General features: G+C 44.2%; 1 protein-coding gene across 3 annotated transcripts in view; it reads right to left on the bottom strand.

The window, feature by feature from the left end:
• POLRMT (RNA polymerase mitochondrial) overlaps positions 1-22,045 on the bottom strand; it is a 162,412-nt gene that overhangs the window by 111,977 nt on the left and 28,390 nt on the right. For all 3 annotated transcript variants that reach the window (XR_016307397.1, XR_016307398.1, XM_089657455.1), the window contains exon 4: positions 8,321-8,451. Coding sequence is in view for 1 of the 3 variants with exons in the window: in XM_089657455.1 (XP_089513581.1) it covers positions 8,321-8,451 (131 nt within the window). In the remaining 2 variants the exon portion in view is untranslated. The remainder of the gene's footprint in view (positions 1-8,320; positions 8,452-22,045) is intronic.

Genomic DNA, 22,045 nt, shown 5'->3' with positions numbered 1-22,045 from the left:
TCCCACTGACCCGAACACCTCCACTGGTAGACTTACACGCCCCTGCTCATCCCGCTCCCATGCCAACTTTCTCACCCTTCTCCTCCTAACTACAGGTGACATCTCCCCGGACCCTGGCCCTCCGCCACCTCGCCCATTCGCAAGGCACCCTCCCACCTCCACCTCCTGCCGCAACACCCTCAACCTAGTACCTGTCCCTCTGCTCCCCAAACCCCCCCCCCCCCCCGTTTTCGTGTGCACTCCTGAACGCCCGATCGGTGTGCAACAAGCTCACCGCCATCCACGACCTCTTTGTTTCCCGTTCGCTCAACGTCCTAGCGATCACGGAAACTTAGATCCAAACCACTGACTCTATCTCCCCTGTAGCACTCTTCTATGGAGGTCTCATCTGGACCCACTCACCCAGACCCAACGGTCGTAAAGGTGGTGGGGTTGGTCTGCTCCTGTCACCACTGAGCACCTTCCGAGTCCTCCCAAACCCCCCCTCTCTATCCTCCTCCTTCGAGGCCCACTGCATCCGACTATTCTCCCCAACCCCCCTGAGGATTGCTGTAATCTACCGGCCTCCTGGACCCGCATTCCGCTTGCTTGATGACTTTTCTGCCTAGCTACCCTTCTTCCTCTCTTCCGAGCTACCCACTTCATCCTTGGAGACTTCAACATCCAGGTCAACAACAACCCGACCACATCCCAACTCCTCCACTTAATCTCCACTTTTGCACTCGCACAGTGCATACAATCCACCACCCACTCCGACGGGAACTCCCTAGACCTTGTCTTCTCCCACCGCTGCGCTCCCCACAACCTCAAACACCCCCTTCCCTCTCTCTGACCACAACCTTATTACCTTCTCTGTCTCCTCATCCTCTAACGCCTACCCCTCCAAATCCCAAACTACTACCAGCGGAAACCTACGCAACCTGAACCCCACCCCCCTCCATTCTGCAGCCGATCAACTTTATGACAGCATCCTTCCCCTGTCCTGCCCCGACCTGGCCACAACTGCTTATAACAACTCGCTGTCATCCGCTCTTGACTCGCTAGCACCTTTAACCACACGAAACATCAGACCCCGACCGCTCCAGCCCTGGCAGACTGATCACACCAAAACTCTCAAACAATGCAGTCGTGCACTGGAGCGATTATGGAGCAAAGCCAGATCCCAACTAGCGTTCACCCGCTATAAATCCGCCTTCCACGCCTACACCTCCTCCCTCCACGCTGCCAAACAAGCCTACTTCCTGACCCTCATCAATACCCTCTCCTCCAATCCTCGCCGGCTCTTCTCTACCTTCAACTCTCTACTCTGTCCGCCCCCACCTTCACCCAGCACCTCACTCACCGCCCTCGAGATTACCAATCACTTCAAAAACAAGATTGACACTATTCGCAGGGACATTGGCGTGATCTCCTCCCCACCTATCTCCTCTCACACAGCAACCCCCTCATCACCCCTCTCCCTCGGCCTCACCACTGTCAGGACCTCCACCCCAGCTAACATCCCTCACACTGAAGCCCCCTCAACACTCCACTCCTTCGACCGTACTACCACCGAGGAGATCACCAAGGTCTTCTCCGAAGCCCGCCTCACCACCTGCCCCCTCGACCCTGTCCCCTCTCAGCTCCTACGACCTCCCTCCTCCTCCTCCATCTTACGCTCCCTCACCCACATCTTTAATCTCTCCCTCTCTTCTGGCACATTCCCCTCCGCTCTGAAGAACGCACACATCACTCCCATACTCAAAAAGCCCTCCCTGGACCCCACTGACCCGAACAACCTTAGACCCATCTCCCTGCTGCCATTTACATCCAAACTCCTCGAGCGCTTAGTCTACAATCACCTAAGCTCCCACCTCAACGACAACAACCTCCTCGACCCCCTAGAGTCCGGCTTCTATCCCCTACACTCCACCGAAACTGCCTTAAACTAACCAACGACCTGCTAACCGCCAAAGCTAATGGCCACTATTCAGTGCTCATACTCCTCGACCGCTCCGCGGCTTTCAACACAGTCGACCTCCCCCTCCTCCTCAAAAAACTACACTCCCTTGGCCTCAAAGACTCCGCTCTCTCCTGGCACAACGCTCCTTCAACGTTACCTACAACACTACCACCTCCCCCTCACTTCCCCTCTCTGTCGGGGTCCCTCAAGGCTCTGTCCTTGGGCCCCTTCTCCACCTGCACCTCCTCCCTTGGCCAACTGATACACTCCCACGGCTTCAACTACCACCTCAATGCCGACGACACGCAAATCTATCTCTCGACCCCTCACCTCACCCCCTCAGTCTCTGCCCGAATCACTAGCCTACTGAACGACATATCAGATTGGATGTCGCTCCACTTCCTTAAACTGAACCTCTCCAAAACCGAGCTCCTAGTCTTCCCCCCAGCCCGCGCACACCCCCTTCACCAAAGAATTCTCCATCACTTCCAACAATGCCACCATAAGGCCCACCCCGCAAGCCAAAGTACTTGATTTCATTCTTGACTCCAATCTATCCTTCCAGCCCCAAGTCCAATCGATAATGAACTCATGCCGACTCCACCTCCGCAACATCGCTAAAATACGCTCATTCCTAACCCCGGAAACCACTAAACAACTCATCCACTCCCTCATCATATCACAACTCAATTACTGCAACTCCCTCCTCACTGGCCTCCCTCACCGCAAGCTATCCCAGCTTCAGTCGATCCTGAATACGACAGCCAGACTCATCCACCTTACCAACCGCTCCGTTTCCGCCACCACCCTCTGCCAATCCCTTCACTGGCTCCCGATTGCCCAATGGATTAAATTCAAAATGCTAACACTGACATACAAAGCTGTCCATAATATCGCCCCAAACTACATCTCCGACCTAATATCAAAATACCAACCAAAACGCACTCTCCGCTCCTCATAAGACCTCCTACTCTCTAGCTCCCCGGTCTCCTCCTCCCATACCTGCCTCAAGGACTTCTCCAGGGCATCACTCATCCTCTGGAACTCCCTATCCATCAGACTATCACCTACTCTCCTCTCCTTTAGGCACACCCTGAAAACCCACCTCTTCAGAGAAGCCTACCCCGTCCCCTGCTAACTGCCGATCTCCTACTCTCTTCCCACCACTCCATCCCCCACAGCTTTTCCTCCTGTACCACTATCCCCTCCCTCCTAGATTGTAAGCTCCAAGGAGCAGGGCCCTCGAACACCTCATGTATCACACTGTATTGTCATTGTACTGTCTCATGTATTGTCTCCCATTGTAATGTACAGCGCTGAGCAAACTATTGTAGCTATATAAATACTGTATAATAATAATAAGTGGTTATATTAGCATGATGAACTGAACTGTGACAGAACAATGCTAACTATTCTGAAAAGGTTCAGTATCTTATGTTAAATCAGTGTTTCTTAACCTTTTTTCAGGCAAGATGCACTTTAAAATTATACACAGTCTAGAGGCACCCCATTCTAAAATGTAAAACCGTAACATATGGATTTACACATGGCTTTTCTTCAACGCGAATGCAGTTCCGGCACCTCCAGCACTGAATGTATGTAATGACAAGGGGTGCTGGAGGATCTATTTTTGCTGACTGCTGGGGGATCTATTGTCACTTAAGGGGAAGGGGATCTATTTTTATGTGGTTTATTGTTGCTGGGGAGGTCTATTGTTGCTGGTGGGGGATAAATGATTCATGGGGGGTCACTTGTTGCTGGAAGGGATCTACTGTTGAGCAAAGGGTCTACTGTTGCTGGCTGCTGGACAGTCCATTGATGCTGGCTGCTGGGAGATCTGTTATAGCTGCTGAGGGCCTGTTGTTGCTGTGGGGGTATTTATTTGGGGGCCCATTGTTGCTGGAGGAGTTTATTGTTGCTGGGGGGGGTCTATTGCTGCTGGCTGTAGATCTATTTTTATACTTTTGTTTTTAGCATTAACAAATTCCATACAAACTGTTTAGCACCAAAAAATTATACTTTATTCTTAAAAAGAAGAGGTACTGGGAGGTGGGTAGGGGCTAAGACAAGACGTGACCCAGAAGGGGGGATTTTCTGCGCCTATTTTTGGAAAAAAACACCCTGGATTTACATAATGCAGCAACATCTGCACACATAGGACACTCAACATTAGAGGTGACTTATTCTTCCACTTTTGCACACTGGTACTGACTAGCACTCCAATATTTATCTTCTCAGTCTCTCTCCCTCACTTAGCTAATGTGACCACAGTGCTGATGGAGTGGGGCAGGGAGGGGCAAGCAAAATGCTGTTCAGGTACTCGATGGCCACCTTATCATTGGTTGCTAGAACACTGGCGGCTAGAAGGTTGCAATGGTGCACAAAGAAAACCTATGGCTTTGTGTAACAAAGGCAGGCTTGATCCACCTACTGACTTGTATACAATATTTGGACACTTTTTAAGCTTTTTTTTTGCCAAGGCACCACAGAATAAACCTGAAGGAACCCTAGTTGAAAAAGGCGGTCTTATATCATATATAGTCCACACATAGTCCTAGTACCTCTGAATCTCTGTTGCTAGCAATTACTAGCACCTCCTGGCACAGTAGCCCAGTTAGCACATAAGTAGCATCTGAGGATATGCCTTGATTGCAAACAGTGTGTGCTTGCAGTAATAAAAGAGGTTGTAAAGGCTCAGGGTTTATTTTAACTTCATGCATTCTATGCATGAAGGTAAAAAACCTTCTGTGTGCAGCAGCCCCCTCAATACTTACCTGAGCCCCATCGCGATCCAGCTTTGGCTGTCCCGGGTCTCTACCTCCTCACTGGCTGAGACAGCAAGCGGGAGCAATTGACTCCTGCTGCTGTCAATCACAGCCAGTCAGCCAATGAGGAGAGAGAGGGTCGGGCCAAGCTGCGACTCCGTGTGTAAATGGACACACGGAGCAGCAGCTCAGAAACACGACTGCTCGGGTGCCCCCATAGCAAGCTGCTTGCTTGCTATGGGGGCAATCGACAGCAAGGAGGAGCCAGGAAGAGGAGGATCTGGGCTGATCTTTGCAAACCACAGGTAAGTATAACATGTTTGTTATTTTACTAAAAAAAATAATTTAATCTTTAGTATCGCTGAGCTTTTTTGTAAAACATCTATGATAGTTACCAAAAGAACAGTGAAATGCAGTCTGACCTTTTGACATCCAAGGCCAAACCACACAACCCAGATGGACCAGTCAGGATAAATGACCACTTTTTACACAATTACTGCATATTACGCATTGTATTCTCTAGTGGTGTCTGAATGCCACAAAGTTCTGTCAGTGGTACATGGAGACTTGGACACATGAACAGAAATGGCAGTCAGTCACTAGACTCATTTAAAGTGGAACTTCACTCTCTCAATCAACACTGACTATTTTTAATCCTTAAGCTGCTACCATTAGTAATTAGATAGGAAAGTACATTATATTTACTTGTTTTACTGTTTTGTTTAGTTTTTCTTTTTTTTTGGGGGGGGGGGGGAAGTTACATTTCTTCAGTTACTTCCTGGCTTCTATACCTAGGCAAATGATGTCATACATCCCAGGAGTCTTCTTCAGGAGGGGTTTTCTCAGCTAAGCACACTCTCATGCCTACAAGCCTTAGCTAAGGGCAGATGGATTCCAGGAAGTAAATGCTACATAAATAGTTTGCCCTTACTCAAGATGGCCACAGCCAGAAATGCTAGGGGATGTTTTTCAAAGTGATTTCTCAGCAAAATAAATCATGCAGACATGGATGGATGGGGAAGTTTGCTTTGACTATTAAAAATTACATTGTGTTCAGGGGTGTGGAAATTTTTGAAAAAAACTACTTTAGTCCAGGGACTAAATTGGTGTCTCAATCTACTTGTCCCTCATGACAATCTACTTCTTGATAAGAAAAAAAATTTTTTTTAACCAAAACCGTATTTAACCACCTCCCACCCGCCATATAGTAATATGACGAACGCAAGGTGGTTCTCTCGTTCTAGGAGGATGTCATATGACGTCCTCCCATTCTAACCGCGCAATGCGCGGCTCCCAGAGCGCAGCGATCGGCGGTGCGCTGTGTCTCGCGGACACAGCGGATCACCGATCCACGGAAAGAGCTGAAGATGTTGGCTCGGTCATGTGATCAGCTGTGTCCAATCACAGCTGATCACATGTAAACAGGGAAATGTCTCTGACAGCTCGTGAGGAGAGGAGAGCCAGTAATTGGCATTCCTTGGAGGGGACATGTACACAGATCATAAGAGCACTGATGATCAGTGTGCCCTGATGATCTGTGTAGCCCCAGCAGCGCCACTTGTCAGTGCCCATCAGTGCCACTTGTCAGTGCCCATCTGTGCCACATTTCGGTGCCCATCTGTGCCACATTTCGGTGCCCATCTGTGCCACATTTCGGTGCCCATCTGCGCCACATCAATGCCACATATCAGTGCCCATCTGAGCTGCCTTTCAGTGTCACCCATCAATGCCAGTCAGTGCCACCTATCAATGCCCGTCAGTGCCACCTGTCAGTGCCATATATGAGTGCTGCCTTTCAGTGCCCATCAGTGATGCATGTCACTGCCCATCAGTGCCACCAACCAGTGCCTCCTCATCAGTGCCCATCAGTGCCACCTATCAGTGTCCATCAGTGCAGCCTATCAGTGCCCATCAGTGCAGCCTCATTAGCGCACATCAGTGAAGGAGAAAAATCACTTATTTACAAAATTGTATAACAAAAACTAAGAAAAAACTTTTTTTTTTTCAAAATTTTCAGTGGGTTTTTTCTTTGTTTAAGAAAAAATTAAAAACCCAGAGGTGATTAAATACCACCAAAATAAAGCTCTGTCACAAAAAAATGATAAAAATTTCATATGGGTACAGAGTTGCATGACCGCACAATTGTCAAAGTGCAACAGCGCTGAAAGCTGGAAATTGGCCTGGGCAGGAAGGGGGAATAAGTGCCCTGTAGGCTAGTGGTTAAATCTGCTTTAAGTAATGTCTGGGGCTTTAAAAACAAAAGGGGTTTTATGGCGACTTAAATGTTTAATATTTTTAACATTGCGTTGTTTATCTCCTCCTCCCTTGCAGTGTAATGAGCACCGATTAGTTGCTCCTTAGGAAAAGGGAGTGTCTGGCTTTATTCCTTTCACTGCCAGAGCGGTTTTTGCTTTTTTTGCACACATTTAAAAAATCATTTAAGGCCTGAAAATTACACAAAACCTCCAAAACAATTTATATTTTCTGAAATCATAGATCCTAGAGAATAAAAATAGTGGTAGTTCCAATTTTTTATGTCACACGATATCACAAAATTTCAGTAACAAATACACTTAAGGTAATTATAGGGCACATAAAGCAAGAAATTATCCAATTTTTTGTAGAATATAAAAGATGAGGTTGCATCGAGTAAATGGATATCCAACTTGTCAAAACTTAAATTTGTGCGCACTTATAAAATGGCAACAAACTTTAGTAACCCTATATTTTCTATAGGTGACACTTTTATAGCCCCTTATAGGTCATCAGTTTAGATTTACGGAGGATGTCTGGTGCTAGAACGATTGCTCTTATTCTGGCGTGCGTGGCGATATGTAACATGTTTATCGCAATAGTTGTTTTCATGCATAGGCGCCCCAGCGCTTTTATGTTTGTACGTGCGTACATATGTGGGGGTGGGGGGCCTTGAAAAATGTTTGGGGGGTTATATGCTTGGATGTAACTTTAATTTTAAAAAAATATATTTTTTGTTAACTTTTTTTTTCATCACATAGGGGACAAAAAGTCCCCTATATGATGATGTTTTGTGACAGGTTCTCTTTTTTGAGACATCCAGGGTCTAAAAAGACCCTGCATGTCTCCCCTGTGCTTCACTAAATGTAATGCAGTGCATATCACACTGCATTACATTCTTTCCTGGCCACGAATCGGTCTACGGGGACCTAGAAGTGACGTCGCATTACTTCCGGGTCAGGACAAAGGGAACGAATGTGTTTGCTCTTCTCCCTCCCCTATAGTCGCTGGCAGCCACTGACTGGTCCCGGGCCCGCAGATGGGCAAGCGGAGCCTGGGAGGCATAGCGGGCAGAGGGGGGGGGCGGAGGCTGACGCCATAGTGGTCTGTGTGGAAGCAATCAAGTGGCAGCGCTGCCACCCGAATGCTTCCACCTGACAGATGAGCCCTGCTACTTGCCCACAGCAGGGCTAAAGGTAAAAAAAACTACCTGCCTGGTACCAAGAACTGCATGTCCCGGGCGTCAGGCGATAGAAATTGAACATTCGTGGTGTTTTTGGTTTGTGGTGCTCAGTTACTGTGTAGTTCGAAAACTACCACACTGAAGACTACTACTACAAAAAGAAAAAGTTACTTGTACCTTTTAATGCCTTCTGTGTTGTGTTCATTGCGACCAAAAGCCTCCAATGCTGCTGCATACGATCCAAGATTTGGTTTTAATCCAGCATTTGTCAACATTGTGAAAATGCGCCCAATATCAGGCAATGAGGCCTGTAAAACAAGCACAGATTAAAAAGCTGTATTTGAAGTTATAAAACAGACTACTCAGGGAATGAATAAAGTATGCTGGACCAGAAGATAACTAGTCATTACAGAATGAAACAACATTGTCACCAAAGACAGTACAAACAGGAAATTATTTCTACTAAAGCACTCAACCATATCAGAACAGTTTAAAGGAAAAGTTCACCCATGGGAACATATTACTTGCTCCACCCGTTTTTAGAGTGGAACTTGAAACATGTTGCCGCTCGGGGATCGAAGCACCTGGTAAGATAGCAGTACAGGGAGAAATTCTCCGTACCAGCTGCCACTTTTTGAAAAGAGCGCAACCATACAGGGCTCTGCCCACATATCCTTTAACGCTTAGTCACACATCTACACACTGATAATAAAATCTAGGATTTTGGGTTTACCTGTAAAAACTTTTTTTGACCTACATCACAGGACAGAGGAGTAATTACTACATGGGTTATGCTGCCACCTTCTGGTGAAAGGACACTGGCTAGAAAGGCAGGTATCCCTGCCCAGCAATAACCCCTCCCAATCAGCTAAGCCTCAGTTTTGCAGCAAGCATTGTGGAACACAAGCTAAGGGGGAGGGATCTTTGTGACCGGTTATGTACTCCAAGAAAAATATTTTACAGGTAAACCAAAAATTCTATTTTCTTAATTGTACATCACGGGACACAGAGGAGTTAATAGTCATTACTACATGGGATAGTTACATAGTCTGGCTGAAAAAAAAGACACATGTCCATCTAGTTCAACCAATAAAGAAAAAATAAAACCCTATAATCCTATACCCACAGTTGATCAAGAGGAAGGCAAAAAAAACCCCAGCAAAGCATGATTTAATTTGCTCCTGCAGGGGAAAAAACTCCTGCCTGATCCCCTGAGAGGCAATCGGATATTCCCTGGATCAACTTTACCTATAAATGTTAGTATCCAGGCATATTATCTGTATCTAGGAAAGAATCCAGGCCTTTTTTAAAGCAATCTACTGAGCTGGCCAGAACCAACTCTGGAGGGAGTCTATTCCACATTTTCACAGCTCTTACTGTCAAGAAGCCTTTCTGTATTAAATCTCTTTTCCTCCAGACATAAAGAGTGCCCCCTTGTCCCTGTGATGACCCAAGGTGAATAACTCTACATCGGCTTCACTATATAGACCACTTATGTATATATACATGTTGATCATATCCTCTCTCTCCTCTTCTCAAGAGAGAATACATTCAACTCCTTTAATCTTTCCTCATAGCTGAGCTCCTCCATTCCTCTTATCAGTTTGGTTGCCCTTCTCTGTACTTTCTCCAGTTCCCCAATGTTCTTTTTATAAATTGGTGCCCAAAACTGAACTGCATATTCCAGATGAGGTGTTACTAATGATTTGTACAGGGGTAAAATGATATCTCTCTCTCTGGAGTCTATACCTCTTTTAATACAAGAGAGGATTTTGCTCGCTTTAGAAACCGCAGCTTGGTATTGCATGCCATTATTAAGCTTGTGATCTACCAGAACTCCCAGATCCTTCTCCACCATTGATTCCTCCAGTTATACTCCCCCTAGTATTGAACCCCAGCCCAGACTTGAACCCAATTGAACATCTCTGGAGAGATCTGCAAATGGCTGTGCACCGACACTCCAAATCCAACCTGATTGAGCTTGATAGGTACTGCAAAGAAGAATGGGAGAAATTGCCCAAAAATAGGTGTGCCAAGTTTGTAGCATCATACTCAAAACGATTTGAGCCTGGTGCTTAAACAAAGTATTGAGCAAAGGCTGTGTATAATTATGTACATGTGGTTTAATTCGTTTCTTATTTTTAATAAATTGTAAAGATTTCAAAACGAACTTCTTTCACATTTGTCATTATGGTGTATAGTTTGTAGAATTTTGAGGAAAAAAATGAATTTAATCCATTTTGGAATAAGGCTGTAACATAACAAAATGTGGCAAAAGTTAAGCGCTGTGAATACTTTCTGCTGTAGCGCCATGGTAGTTCATTGAAGCGTCCTGTCAGTATATCTGCTTGCTCATACATCCCTTACGGGCAAGCAGATATTCTGACAGGTCTGCAGGAGACCTGCATGGCATCAGCGATCTACTACAATGCTTTACAGGCGCCTTTGTACAAAAATAATACACATTTTTTTACCTGCAAAAAAAAAAAAAAAAAACTTTTGTTAAAAACTTAGATTTTGCTTTTGGACATTTATAAAGGGATCAGAGGGTTAGGTAACACAGCAACAGAAAAGGCACAACCCAGACCCTTTGTCTAAAACTAGTGCCCACAGAGGCAAAAATATCAATGTGATAGAACTTTGTAAATATGTGGTAGCAGCCTTACAAACTTGAACAAAAGCTCGATGCTGAATGGCCCAGGAAGCACCAACAGTCCTCATGGAATGGGCTATAACTGGAATTGGGAGGAACCTTGCACTAAATTCCACAGGATGAGCTGGCGAATTCACCTAGAAATAGTGGATTTAGAAGTAGACTGAACCCTATGTTGTCCTTCAAGCAGAACAAACAGGGAATTGGACTGTTAAAAGAAAGCTGTGGACTTCTGATAAATGGGAAAAACTGCAACAACAAGTGTGAAGCGCTCTTTTGGAAACCACCATGGGCATTAGAGAGGATCGAGACCTCAACAGAACCTTATCCTATTGAAGACCTAGAAAAGGTTGCTTGTAGGAAAGCACAGCCAACTCCAAGACCCTGCGAGCTGAGGTAATGGCCACCAAAAAGACAACCTTGCACGTAGGAAGCAGGGAGGGAATCTCTCAGGTTGAATAGAAGACTGCAAAACTGATAAAGTGTTACTAAACCCACAACAGTACAACGAGTCTGTATATGCCTTAAAATGCTTTTATACTCACTGTGGAAGCTAAGGGGTTAATCCACCGTTCTGTGTAAAAAAAAAAAAAGGCAGTTTGATCCCATCTGCTCTGATCCTCCCCTTTTTTTACTGTCCCCAACTAATCTGCCACAGTACAGAGCAGCAGTGCCAAGTCTGTACATGCTCTATTTGGTCTGTATTGTTGAAGAGTTCCTTTTTTTTGGGGGGGGGAGTTGCATGTGATTGGCACAGGGCCAATCAGTGCTGTCCAGAGGGTCATGCAGCCTCATAGAACTGTAATAGGAGAATGAAAACTCCTCCTCCAAGATTAACCAGTGACATGCCCAAATCCAGGACATTGCTGCACTCCTTAGTATCTTTATTGAAGTATTAAAGTGACATCACAGGTATAACAGAAACATTAAAAAGGTGACGTGTATTGCACTATATTCATCGTTTACTCAAAACTTCTAGGTATAGGAGGTTTGAGTAAGTACTGAATTTAGCGCAAAACATCACCTTTTTAATGTTCTTGTCATACTTGTGATGCCATTTTAATGCTTCAATAAAGATACCAAGGAGTGCAGCAAAATTCTAGATTTGTGCATGTTACTGAATCTCACAGACGCGCTATGCAGCACCCTGGGTTCCAGTTCACAACATGCAAGAGTCGTTTACTCACCTGGAACAGCATTGTTTTGGCTTTACTGATCAAGATTAACCAGTGCTCAGCCAGACACTGATATAAGTCACAAGATTCTATATACTACAGATGAGAAAAGTTACTTAGCAAATTATATTTACTAAAAATGTAATTTCCATGTTCTCTGTACTGTGGAAGACTGGATATGGTAAATGCAGGGTCATGGGTTTAGTAACACTTTAAAGGCCTAAGGAAATAGAGGGGATCACACAGGAGGAACAATCTGAGTGACACCTTGTACAAAAGCTTTGACTAAGGAATGAGATGTAACAGGTCTCTGACAAACTATGGCCAAGGCTGAGATTTGTCTCTTGATGGTACTCAAAGCCAAGAACCAGACCAGACCAGAGAAACGCTATATTCGTCCCCATGACATACTGTCAAAAATGGAACTTTTAAAATTCACACCAAGTAATATAAGCCTTCAAAGTACAAAAACATTACACCTTACTGGAGGTTGACTTTCTAGTCCTGAAAAGGGTAAAAACCACAATCTGAAACTCCCCCGTCTTTAAGGACCTAGGTTTCAACAGCCATTCTGTCAAAGCCAGGATGGAATATCAGACCATGAGACAGCAGGTCTGGGTGATCCGAAGAGCCCACAGTGTAGAGGTCTAACATGTTTGCTTACCATGGTTTTCTTGGCCAGGTCAGTGAGATCAGGATCACTGGAATGCCCTCCACCCTTATCAAATTGTCCAGTTTGTTGTTGAACATGGAAGCCAAGAAATCCACATCTGGCAGAACTATTGTCCCCAGTGGAAGATTTCCCCTGTATTACTGTTCTGGTAATCAGACAACCCAAAATTTGGGATTTTCTTTTACTTTCAATAACAGTAAGCAGGAGAAATAGAAAGGGTTAATCTCCCTAATGGGCAGAGGTAGCAATAAAAAAACCTAACAGGTGTTCTAATTCATCATCACTCTGTAAAAAACCAAAAAAAAAAAAAAGAAGAAGAAGCATGACTTCCTGTGGTATGCCACCACAGTGGCATGGTTTTACTGTACTTTTAGGCTGTAATCACACCTCAGCTTAGCGATTTACTGGTGTTTATATGTGAGAGCTTTTGAGCATTTTTAGAAGTGTATTACAAGTGTTTTACAGCTTCTGGAGTTTTTGTTAAGCCAATAGAAAGCACTAGAGGGAGGACAGAAGAAGGAAATTAGGGGTGGAGAGCTGCTGTTTGAGCAGAAAATACGCAACAAAATGCTTACGTTTTCAGACGTTTCTATTGAAGTCATGGGGCCATAAAGGCTTGTAATCTGCCAAAAAGAAGCTCATGTACTTTTCTGAGCAACAGGCATTTTCCTTCAGGTGACAGAATACTCATATGTGAACAGGGGCTATTGAAATGAATGGGATTTGGCTTGTTGAGCATTTTAAAGCAATAAGCTTCAAGCGGAAAATCACTCAGGTGAGAACGGGACCTTACAGGGAGGCCCTGAAGGCAGACAGACCAGTCGAATCATCCAGAGTTCCAGGATGTTGATCGGCAACTTCTGCTCCTCTGTTCTGGAGAACCTCTCAGTTCAGGGAATGTGATCAACACATAGCCCCTTCATTGAAAGGAAGTATATCCCTGTATCCAGCATCTGTGTGAGTATCCACCATTTCAGAGCCACTCTGTTCTTGAGAGTCAAATGCATTGGCTGATCCATGGACTACCAATATTTATTCCATACTGCCCGGATATTGATCTGCTGAGCTCTGGATTGAAATAGGGAACCACCTTGAAGGTAACTACCATCTTCTCCAGCACTCTCATGCATGTCAAAATTGAGGGACCTTTCAATGTCCATAGAGACTCCACCTCTCCAAGGCTTGTACTGTCATGTGGACATTGAGTTTCAGTCTTCATTGTGGTGGCTCTCATTGGAGCAAGTTGCCCAGGCATACCACAACTGGAATCCTTCGGGTTCTCAACAACTCCAGAATCAGAGCCAACACCAAGGTAACACCCCGGGAACTGTGGACAGGCCGAAGGGTAAATTGGAATCCTCCGCTGCAAATTGCAATAGCTGTTGGTGAGACCAGAACATATAAATGTAGATGAGGCATCCTTGATGCCAACTAACGCCAGGAAGCCCGCAATGAAGTGAAGCAATCACCTATCAGGAAGACTCCATTCTGAATTTGCAGCAACTTGAGGTTCAGGATAGGCTGAACATCTGTTTGTTTTAGGAACCATGAAACTACCTAAAGGAAAAGCCTTAAGACTTCACCTACTGCTTCCCCGTTAAGTGTTTGGTTGCACAAAATTGAGGAAATTTACAGAATGGAAGATATTCTTGACTCTGCGAATCACAGAGAGGAGAAGTTTTGAAAAATATGGTTCTACTGGACCTAATATACCTTCAGTTATACCGCAGACCTCGCCACCTGAACCTGGCCAGCTTATGGCCTCTGCTCTTAATGCCTACATGACACTGGGAGGTCACCTCTGCCTGCAGGGGCTAGTGTATGAGACCCTTAGGGTCAGACCTCTGCTTGCACTTTTCCCACCCCCTTGTCCCCCCCCCCATCTCCCCTCTTTTTTATCTTCTTCTCTCTACACCTGAGGCCCAAAATTATTGCTCTGTATATTAGTGGAAGGATAACGCTATCGATGGAAAAGGGGTCCCGTGCTTTAGGCAGTTGGGATCCCTTTGGCAGTAGTTCGATACACTCTGATACATTTTCCTGAACTCTACAGCTATGTCCCGGGATAGCCTTGGTGTTTGTCTTCGGTTTTCTTGTTGTACTACTGGTAATGGGGGTTCCCTCCAAAGTTGCTTTGACTTGTTTCTGTTGGTATCCTTATACCGTATTTTTCTAAAAATTTTAAAGAATTGAGAAAAAAAAAAAAAATGCACATGAAGACTTTTCCTCTACCGGCACAGGTGCAATGACGCCTTGGAACAGTAATCCTTACTGGTCTACAAAGAAACCTGCTCTGGTCCAAGGGCACTCTAAAGCACAATGCGTGAAAGAGGAAAGCAAACAAATTCCAGCTTGTATCCTCTGGACACCTCTTGGATCCTCTGCAGTACCAGTCATCTGGAGTCCAAGTGACCACAAAGGTCCTTAGGCATTCCCCCACCTGAATGAGTGGGTATACCTTCACTAAGAGGAGAATTTGTCTCTATAACTTGAGGGCTTGAGGTTTCAGTTCTTATGAAACTAGGATGTGGGCTTTTATTTGGGGCCTGAGGCTGGATACTTACAAACCGGTCTTGGACTTTGAAGGCATTACTGGTTTCCTATCTGTACCTTTGCCTTCTTCTTAAGGGGTAAGAGAGTTCTCTTCTTTACCTTCTGGATAAATGTCGAAGGATGGTCCAAATAAACACTAACCCTCAAACGGTAGTCCCTTAATGTGCTTCCTGTAGAGAAGTTATGCCAACCAAATACTTAAGCCATAGGATCCTACTCATCTGAACAGATACAGTGTCCACTCAAGAAAGCTACCTTATGGAATGCTCCAAGGCATGTAACAAAAAGCTCAGAGATCTCAGAAAATCTTTCAGTAGCTGCCAAATGGCAGGATCTTCTGGATCAGATTCTCTGGAATGGAACATCTGCTTTGCCTAGACATAAAAGGGCTGGGCACAATCCTACAGTGGCCACTGCAGAACCACTCCCTCCAGAGACAGAATGATGCTTTAAGAGGTCTTACAAATTCGAATCCATTGATTGAAACATTATCCACTGGGACCATGGAGGTCCTAATAAGATAGGAAATAGCTGCGTTAATAGCCCGCAAACCCCATTTCTTGTATAAATCTTTCTCCATGAGGTAATGTTGAGCAAACCATTTAAGTGTCAAAACCTTTTCTGGGTTAGCCGAATCAGCATAAATCACTTCCTGCAAGGGAGAGTGCACTGCACAGGACTTTAAAACTTTTTGGCGGCCGCCAGGACCCAAAATCAGGGACTTTAGAGAAAAGGGACTCAGGAAGCAGTAACTTAATCTTGATCTTCTTTGCCCCTTTAAAAACATTGCCACAGCTTGTATATCACCCCATATGGGGAAAACAAGTTTCCTGATGCCATCCTGTGCTCTAAAACACCAAACAGAGGAAACACTGTAAAGCGGGGCTGCCACAACTCTGCAAAACACAAAGCTCCTACCCGTTCAAGCTGCAGGGCCTAGGAGGCCCAAAACTTCACTTCTCACTGTGGGTGGGACCCACAGGGCCCTCAGGGACTCAACACCCCCCCAAGGTGGATCACTACCCTGGACCTGTAAAATACCCTGTTAGCAAGATCACCGGGTACGCTGTACATCAGGATCCAGCACTGAATGGCAGACATTACAGACCCAGACCATCCTTGTACTTGTATGGGGGGTCCGGAGAGGGCACACCTTTGCCTGGATAGAAGTGTTAGGAGCAGGCCAGGAAATCTAGGAACAAAGTCCCAAAAAGGAAAGAGACTAAAAAAAAAGCATCAATACCCTTCAGACACTAGCACAAGACTGAGGCTTGGCTGATCTAGGAGGGGGTATTCCTACCATGTTCAAGTTTTTTCCTCTATAGGCACCAGTTTCAAATGGAGGGTCTTGCAGCTGTTTTTTTAGGGGGTTCCCCTTTTTCTGTTTTGGGATTTGGGCTTGTTGCCCAACTCCCAGATTCATTGCTTTGGGACATCCCCAATGACTACTAACTCTGCCATGTTCTGTGATGTACTATTAAGAAAAGAGGATTTTTGGTTTACCTGTAAAAACTTTTTCTTGGAGTACATCACAGCACAGAGATCCCTCCCTCCTGGCTTGTGTTCCTCATTGCTTGCTACAAAACTAAGGCTTAGCTGAGCTGGGAGTGGTTTTGCCTGGGTGATGATTGTCACAGTCGTGCATACAAGAGCCAGGCACGGCTCTCCCTGTGTTAAGAAGTCTTCATGTATCCCCTCATTCCCCCTCCCTCAGGAATGCAAAAAGCGTATGATGCTGAGCCCTTGCCTAACAATTCTTTGCCAAATAAGGCTTGGCTTGTCCGTTGTGGGAAGAGACACCCAGTTGATTTTGTGTAGAGAAAAGAAGCTGTTATGTTTTGTGTGTAGTGAGAGAAGTGAGGACATTCGGCGTTTTAACATCTAGCAAACCAAGAGCAAAGGAGAATCGCGCTGTACAAACGAAACTGAGTGCGAGACCAGAAATCCCTTTTTAGTTCATCAGACTTGAAACTGCTTAACCCCAGGCATTTATTTGGCAAGTACTTATTTACCTAAACTTTTGTTATGTGTTTGCTGTGCTGTTGTGCTCTGTATATTTATATATATTGGTTACATCTTTCTGTAAATATTTTTACTGCACCCTTTCGCCCTTTTGGTAATAAATCTTACTTTCTAAAAGTGTTGAACTGTTTCTATAGCTCCTGAATGTAACTTACGAATCCCTGCCGCAGAAGAGCGCTACTATGAGTATTTAACCCTCTGTATAACCGGTCTGTAGAGATAGCAGGATACTGACGGTTAACCAATCATCCTAGTGTATTCCTGAGTTTCCTCTCTCTCTGCATCAAAAGGAGGTGGTGGCAGTGTGAAGGGTTAATTGCGTAATTAACCTGACCCAGTAACAATCGCATTCAGGCTGCCGGTTTGTTGATTGTGGACCAATTAGCTGGAAAATCGGTGTGCAGGGTGCAGCTGGGTGTGGCATTGTTATGCATGTGACATCGCGGTTTTAGATTGGCTAGTCCTTCGGTCACGAGTTTGGTGAGAAGGGCTGGGGTCTGACGCCTCGCCCATCACAGTGATACCTGCCTTTTTTTCTGAACAGCGGTCATTTACCTAAATGTGGCAGCATAATCCATGTAGTAAATTTGTTTACAACCACTGGCCTGGACAGGAAGGGTTTACATTGTTCAGTATTGAAGTGGTTAAAGAGATACCTCCCTTCCAGATAGTTTTGTTACGGTTAATAGTCTAAAATGCAGTAAAGTGTGTTTGTTAATAGCCACCTCTTGGGTTCTCTGTAGGGAATTATTACTTAGGAAGTGTTAACAGGTTAACAATGGGGCTGATGTATCCTCGAAAAGTTTACTTGTGTGAATGATGTGTGGTTTCTGTTTGTGAATATAACAGAGGTTTTTTTTTTCTTGGCTAATTCAGCCTTTTGCATTTAAAAGACAATTGAGGATAAGACAGGTTATGTAGTAGGGCCTGGCACAGAGTTCAGTGCAGCACGCACAAGGGGAAAGGAATCAGAGTGACAAAATCAGGATGTAGGATCATTAAATCAGCATATAAAGAAAGGAAGGGGGAGAAAAGGTATAGGGTAAACAACCTTGAGTTGAGTAAAACATGCAGGGGAAAACATCCCCAGATCAGAACTAGTTATCTACAAACTATGAGGTGTTTCCATGGCCTATTTTAGGGTAGGTGTTAACTTAGAACTTGAAGGTGCCACTGCCTCCCAAAAACATAAAAGAGTAATATAAATAATACAAAGTGCTTTCCTTGCTGTCGCAAAGTTTGCAAGAGTGTAAATCCTTTGATTTGAAATAAATGAAAAAATAAGAAGATAGATCTACACTCTTCATTAACCCAGCAGTGAGGAGGCAATCCCATGTCACCAAGCAGCTATATGAAATAGATGCAAAATTAAGATGTGAGGGGGTTAGGGAGTAGTGTTGCAATAAAGAACCAGATCCACAGTGAATATACCAAGGGCAGTAATGAAGGAGGGTAAAGCTGATCATACAAGGCCTAAATTTTAGCCGATTCCTGTGAATCAACTGAAATTCAAGTCATGGGTGGTCTTGCCAACACAACCTGGCTCAACAAACTTCCTTGAGAAATCGACAAAAAGGATGGAAAAAATATTCAGCTGGACAGTGAATGCGACCAATCAGCTGCATTTACTTTTTCGGGAATTCTGACAACCATGGGTGCAGGCTGTCAGAATGCAATAGCCAGCAGCAGCAGATTCATCCATTCACACGGTATATAATGTGAATCTATGATTTTATTTTGTTCAGCTGTGAGAAATCTTTACGTGTTGTGAGTGTCTTTTACTCAGTCACTGTAATAAAAAGAGTGATTAACAAAATATTGCTGAATCAATAGGTCCTTAGTGGGAATGAAAAAAAAATTTTGGTCTTCCTTGGCACATATCCACAAATAGGGTTTAGAAGCAGACAAATCCCCCAGCAGCTGGAATAGTCAAGTTCCCAAGGCTTTTTTTTTCCTGAAAGAATCAACATAACCTGGAGGTTGAAGTTTTATGTTGTGAAGCTGAAGCCCGTGTTTGAAAATCCTTGTAAGGAACTTCCTTTTTCAATAAAATTGGGTGGGAAAGCCCTTAAAAAAAATCAGCAAGTAGACTGAGCCCTTAGAAGATCTGAGCTGAAAGATCACAGTGTATGTCCAGTTTTAGTTGTCAGGTAAGTGGAGTTACTTTACTAGCAGCACTGCCAGTAGAAAGGATATCCTTCAATTTTAAGTGATGTCAGCATCTCTCAGGGCCTTTGTCATAGAATTTGGCACCCTGCACCTGGCAAAGGTTTTGCAAGAGAGATCTGGATAGAGATAGAGGCACCATCAAAGTAGAATTGATGGCATGCCCCTTATCACCATGTCCATTTCAAGAGACCACCAACATGATGAGAGAGAAGGATATAGAAATCTAGGCTGGCTTACCACAACGCAAGGTAATGCATCATGCACCCATGCATGTGCTACATTGCCATCCATGCACCAAAGGAACTACAACACATGATACAACAATAACATGCATTGTGGTGTGCTGAAATAAAATAGTGCAGGTGCCTTTTCTGGTCCCTTGCGGTGTGGTGGCAGCCCATTCAAATCAACACACGATGCACCAGATGGAGCATATCTAAATGGGCCCTAAGAGGCAGATCATGTCACCAAATATGGGGGACATTCGATTAAAAAAAAAAGGGCCCTTTATTTTTTGCTAAGGCTGGGAAATCTCTCTGTTGCTATATCCTATTTGTGAATATGTGGTGAAGAAGATCAGAATCTTTTTTTATTTTTCCACTAAGAACCTATAGATTCAACAATATTTTGTTTTTACTTATAACACCAAAGCAATACAAGCACACTGGACCATGAGCCCGATGAACCTCCTCCCAAACAATGGGCATATGGAGATGTCCCCTCCCCGTGTGGATATAACGGCCTCCAAACATTTGGCAAGGCTTTAAACAAATTTGGGGGATGTCTGACAGTGACATTCATCCCATAGGAGTTCAACAGAGCTGAGGTCAGGGCTCTCAGCAAGCCACTTGAGGGCCTTCCCCAAGTTTTTTTCTGCCTTTTCTGTAGCACAATACTGCATTAATGGATATTTTCTTCAACAATGTATTTTTTTATTTTTTTTTTAGCTCCATGTATAACTAGGTTATCTGGGTAGCAGAATCTACAGAAAAGTATAGCTACGAATGAAGCTTCTAACAACTTATGTATGTTAAGTCACATTACTCAAACATCAAGACTCCTAATAGCAGAATTGAAATGAGTTGTTGCATATTTTAATTTTGGCATCGAAGGGACTCTAAGCCCAAAGTTTCTTTACCTTAATACAATCCTGGTAAAAAAGGAGGGGGGGTTTGGGTGACTTGCCAGAGCTGTGACTCTATGGATTTACACAGCCCAGTTCAGAAGTGTACTTGCATGGGTGCTCACTTAGCACCCGGCTTGCTGAGGGGGCACTCGGAAGAAGAAGAGGACAACACCAGCAACACCAATGAGGATGTAAGGGGCTGCTCTGTGCAATATCATTAAACAGAGCAGGTAAGGATAACATCTTTTTTACTGTAAAGTGTTACTAAACCCAGGAGCCTGCATTCACTATATCTGATATCCCACAGTACACAGAACATGGAAATGCAATTATTTTAGTAAATATAAACTGCTAAATACCTTTTCTCAACAGCAGTTAGAGCAGTCTTGTGACTTCAGCAGAGCACTGCAGAGCACTGGTTAAAGCTTTCTGCTCTAGGAGGATGCAAAACCCCTGACCCTCTGTCTGGAAGTGCTGATTGGCTCTGTGCTGAACACATGCACTCTCCCAAGAAAAGAAAAAGCCTCTCTAGCAATATACACCAATCTGAGTATGTGCATATGGCTACTGGGACATTTGAACAAGAGGAGGGGGAGAGAAAAGAGGATCAAACGGCCTTTTTACACAATGCAGAGGATTAACCCCTTAGGTTCCATAGTGAGTATAAGAAGCATGCTTTACTGCATATACAGACTGATTTTACTGTTGTAGGTTTAGTAACACTTAAAAAAAAATAAAAAAAAATCACTGTAAATTACACTTGCATAGATTAAACTGAATTTATGATTGGTCAATGGGCCTAGAATTAGAGACTGAACAATTTTACTGTCTTGTCACCGTTTATGTTCAGTTCTCATCAAATTTGTCAAACCATACAAGTAACATGATAGACAGAAATATAGCTCATAAATTTCCAGCATTTTCTGTTCATAAAGCTTCCATGTTGAAGTGCATCCCTTATTAAATACTTTATGTGGGCATTTATTTGTAGTGGTTAGAAGGTGACCTTCTCAACAAACATGCAATTTTCTCAGCACAGTATGAAGCTATGTACCCCTTGTCAGATGCAGTGCAAAAGGAGCAACAGCTAATCAGGTGGAACTGTATGCCAAAAGCAGGAAAAATTCTAAAAATATTTAGTAGTAGTTTTGGCCACCATTCTTCGATGCAAGGTGCAAGCCCTTCCAAAATGGTTATTTAAACTTTACCATGATACTGTCAAATTAAATACCCTACTAGCTTCTTTTATATTTTAGGCACACCCTAGGTTCACAGGTCACTCATGAAGATCTCACCCTCACTGTTCAACATTTCATTAAAATCACATCATGGCAGCAAGATAACTGAGACTCCATAGCAACGGACAAAACTCTAATCCAGAGAAGCCAAAAAACAAAGCAAGGCCCAAAAGAGGTTAAATTGAAAGCCACTTGAATAAGCTGACCCATTAAATTAGTCAGACAAAAACGGTGGAAAAAAAGGGGGGAAAGGGTAAAAGAGGCGCAAATGGACTTTAGAGGCACTTAAACTC

This window comes from Staurois parvus, unplaced genomic scaffold (genome assembly GCF_062004578.1).
Source record: "Staurois parvus isolate SC_StPar_1 unplaced genomic scaffold, SC_StPar_1.0 ptg001003l, whole genome shotgun sequence".
Lineage (NCBI taxonomy): Eukaryota > Metazoa > Chordata > Amphibia > Anura > Ranidae > Staurois > Staurois parvus.
This window is presented reverse-complemented; position numbering and strand designations above follow the sequence as displayed.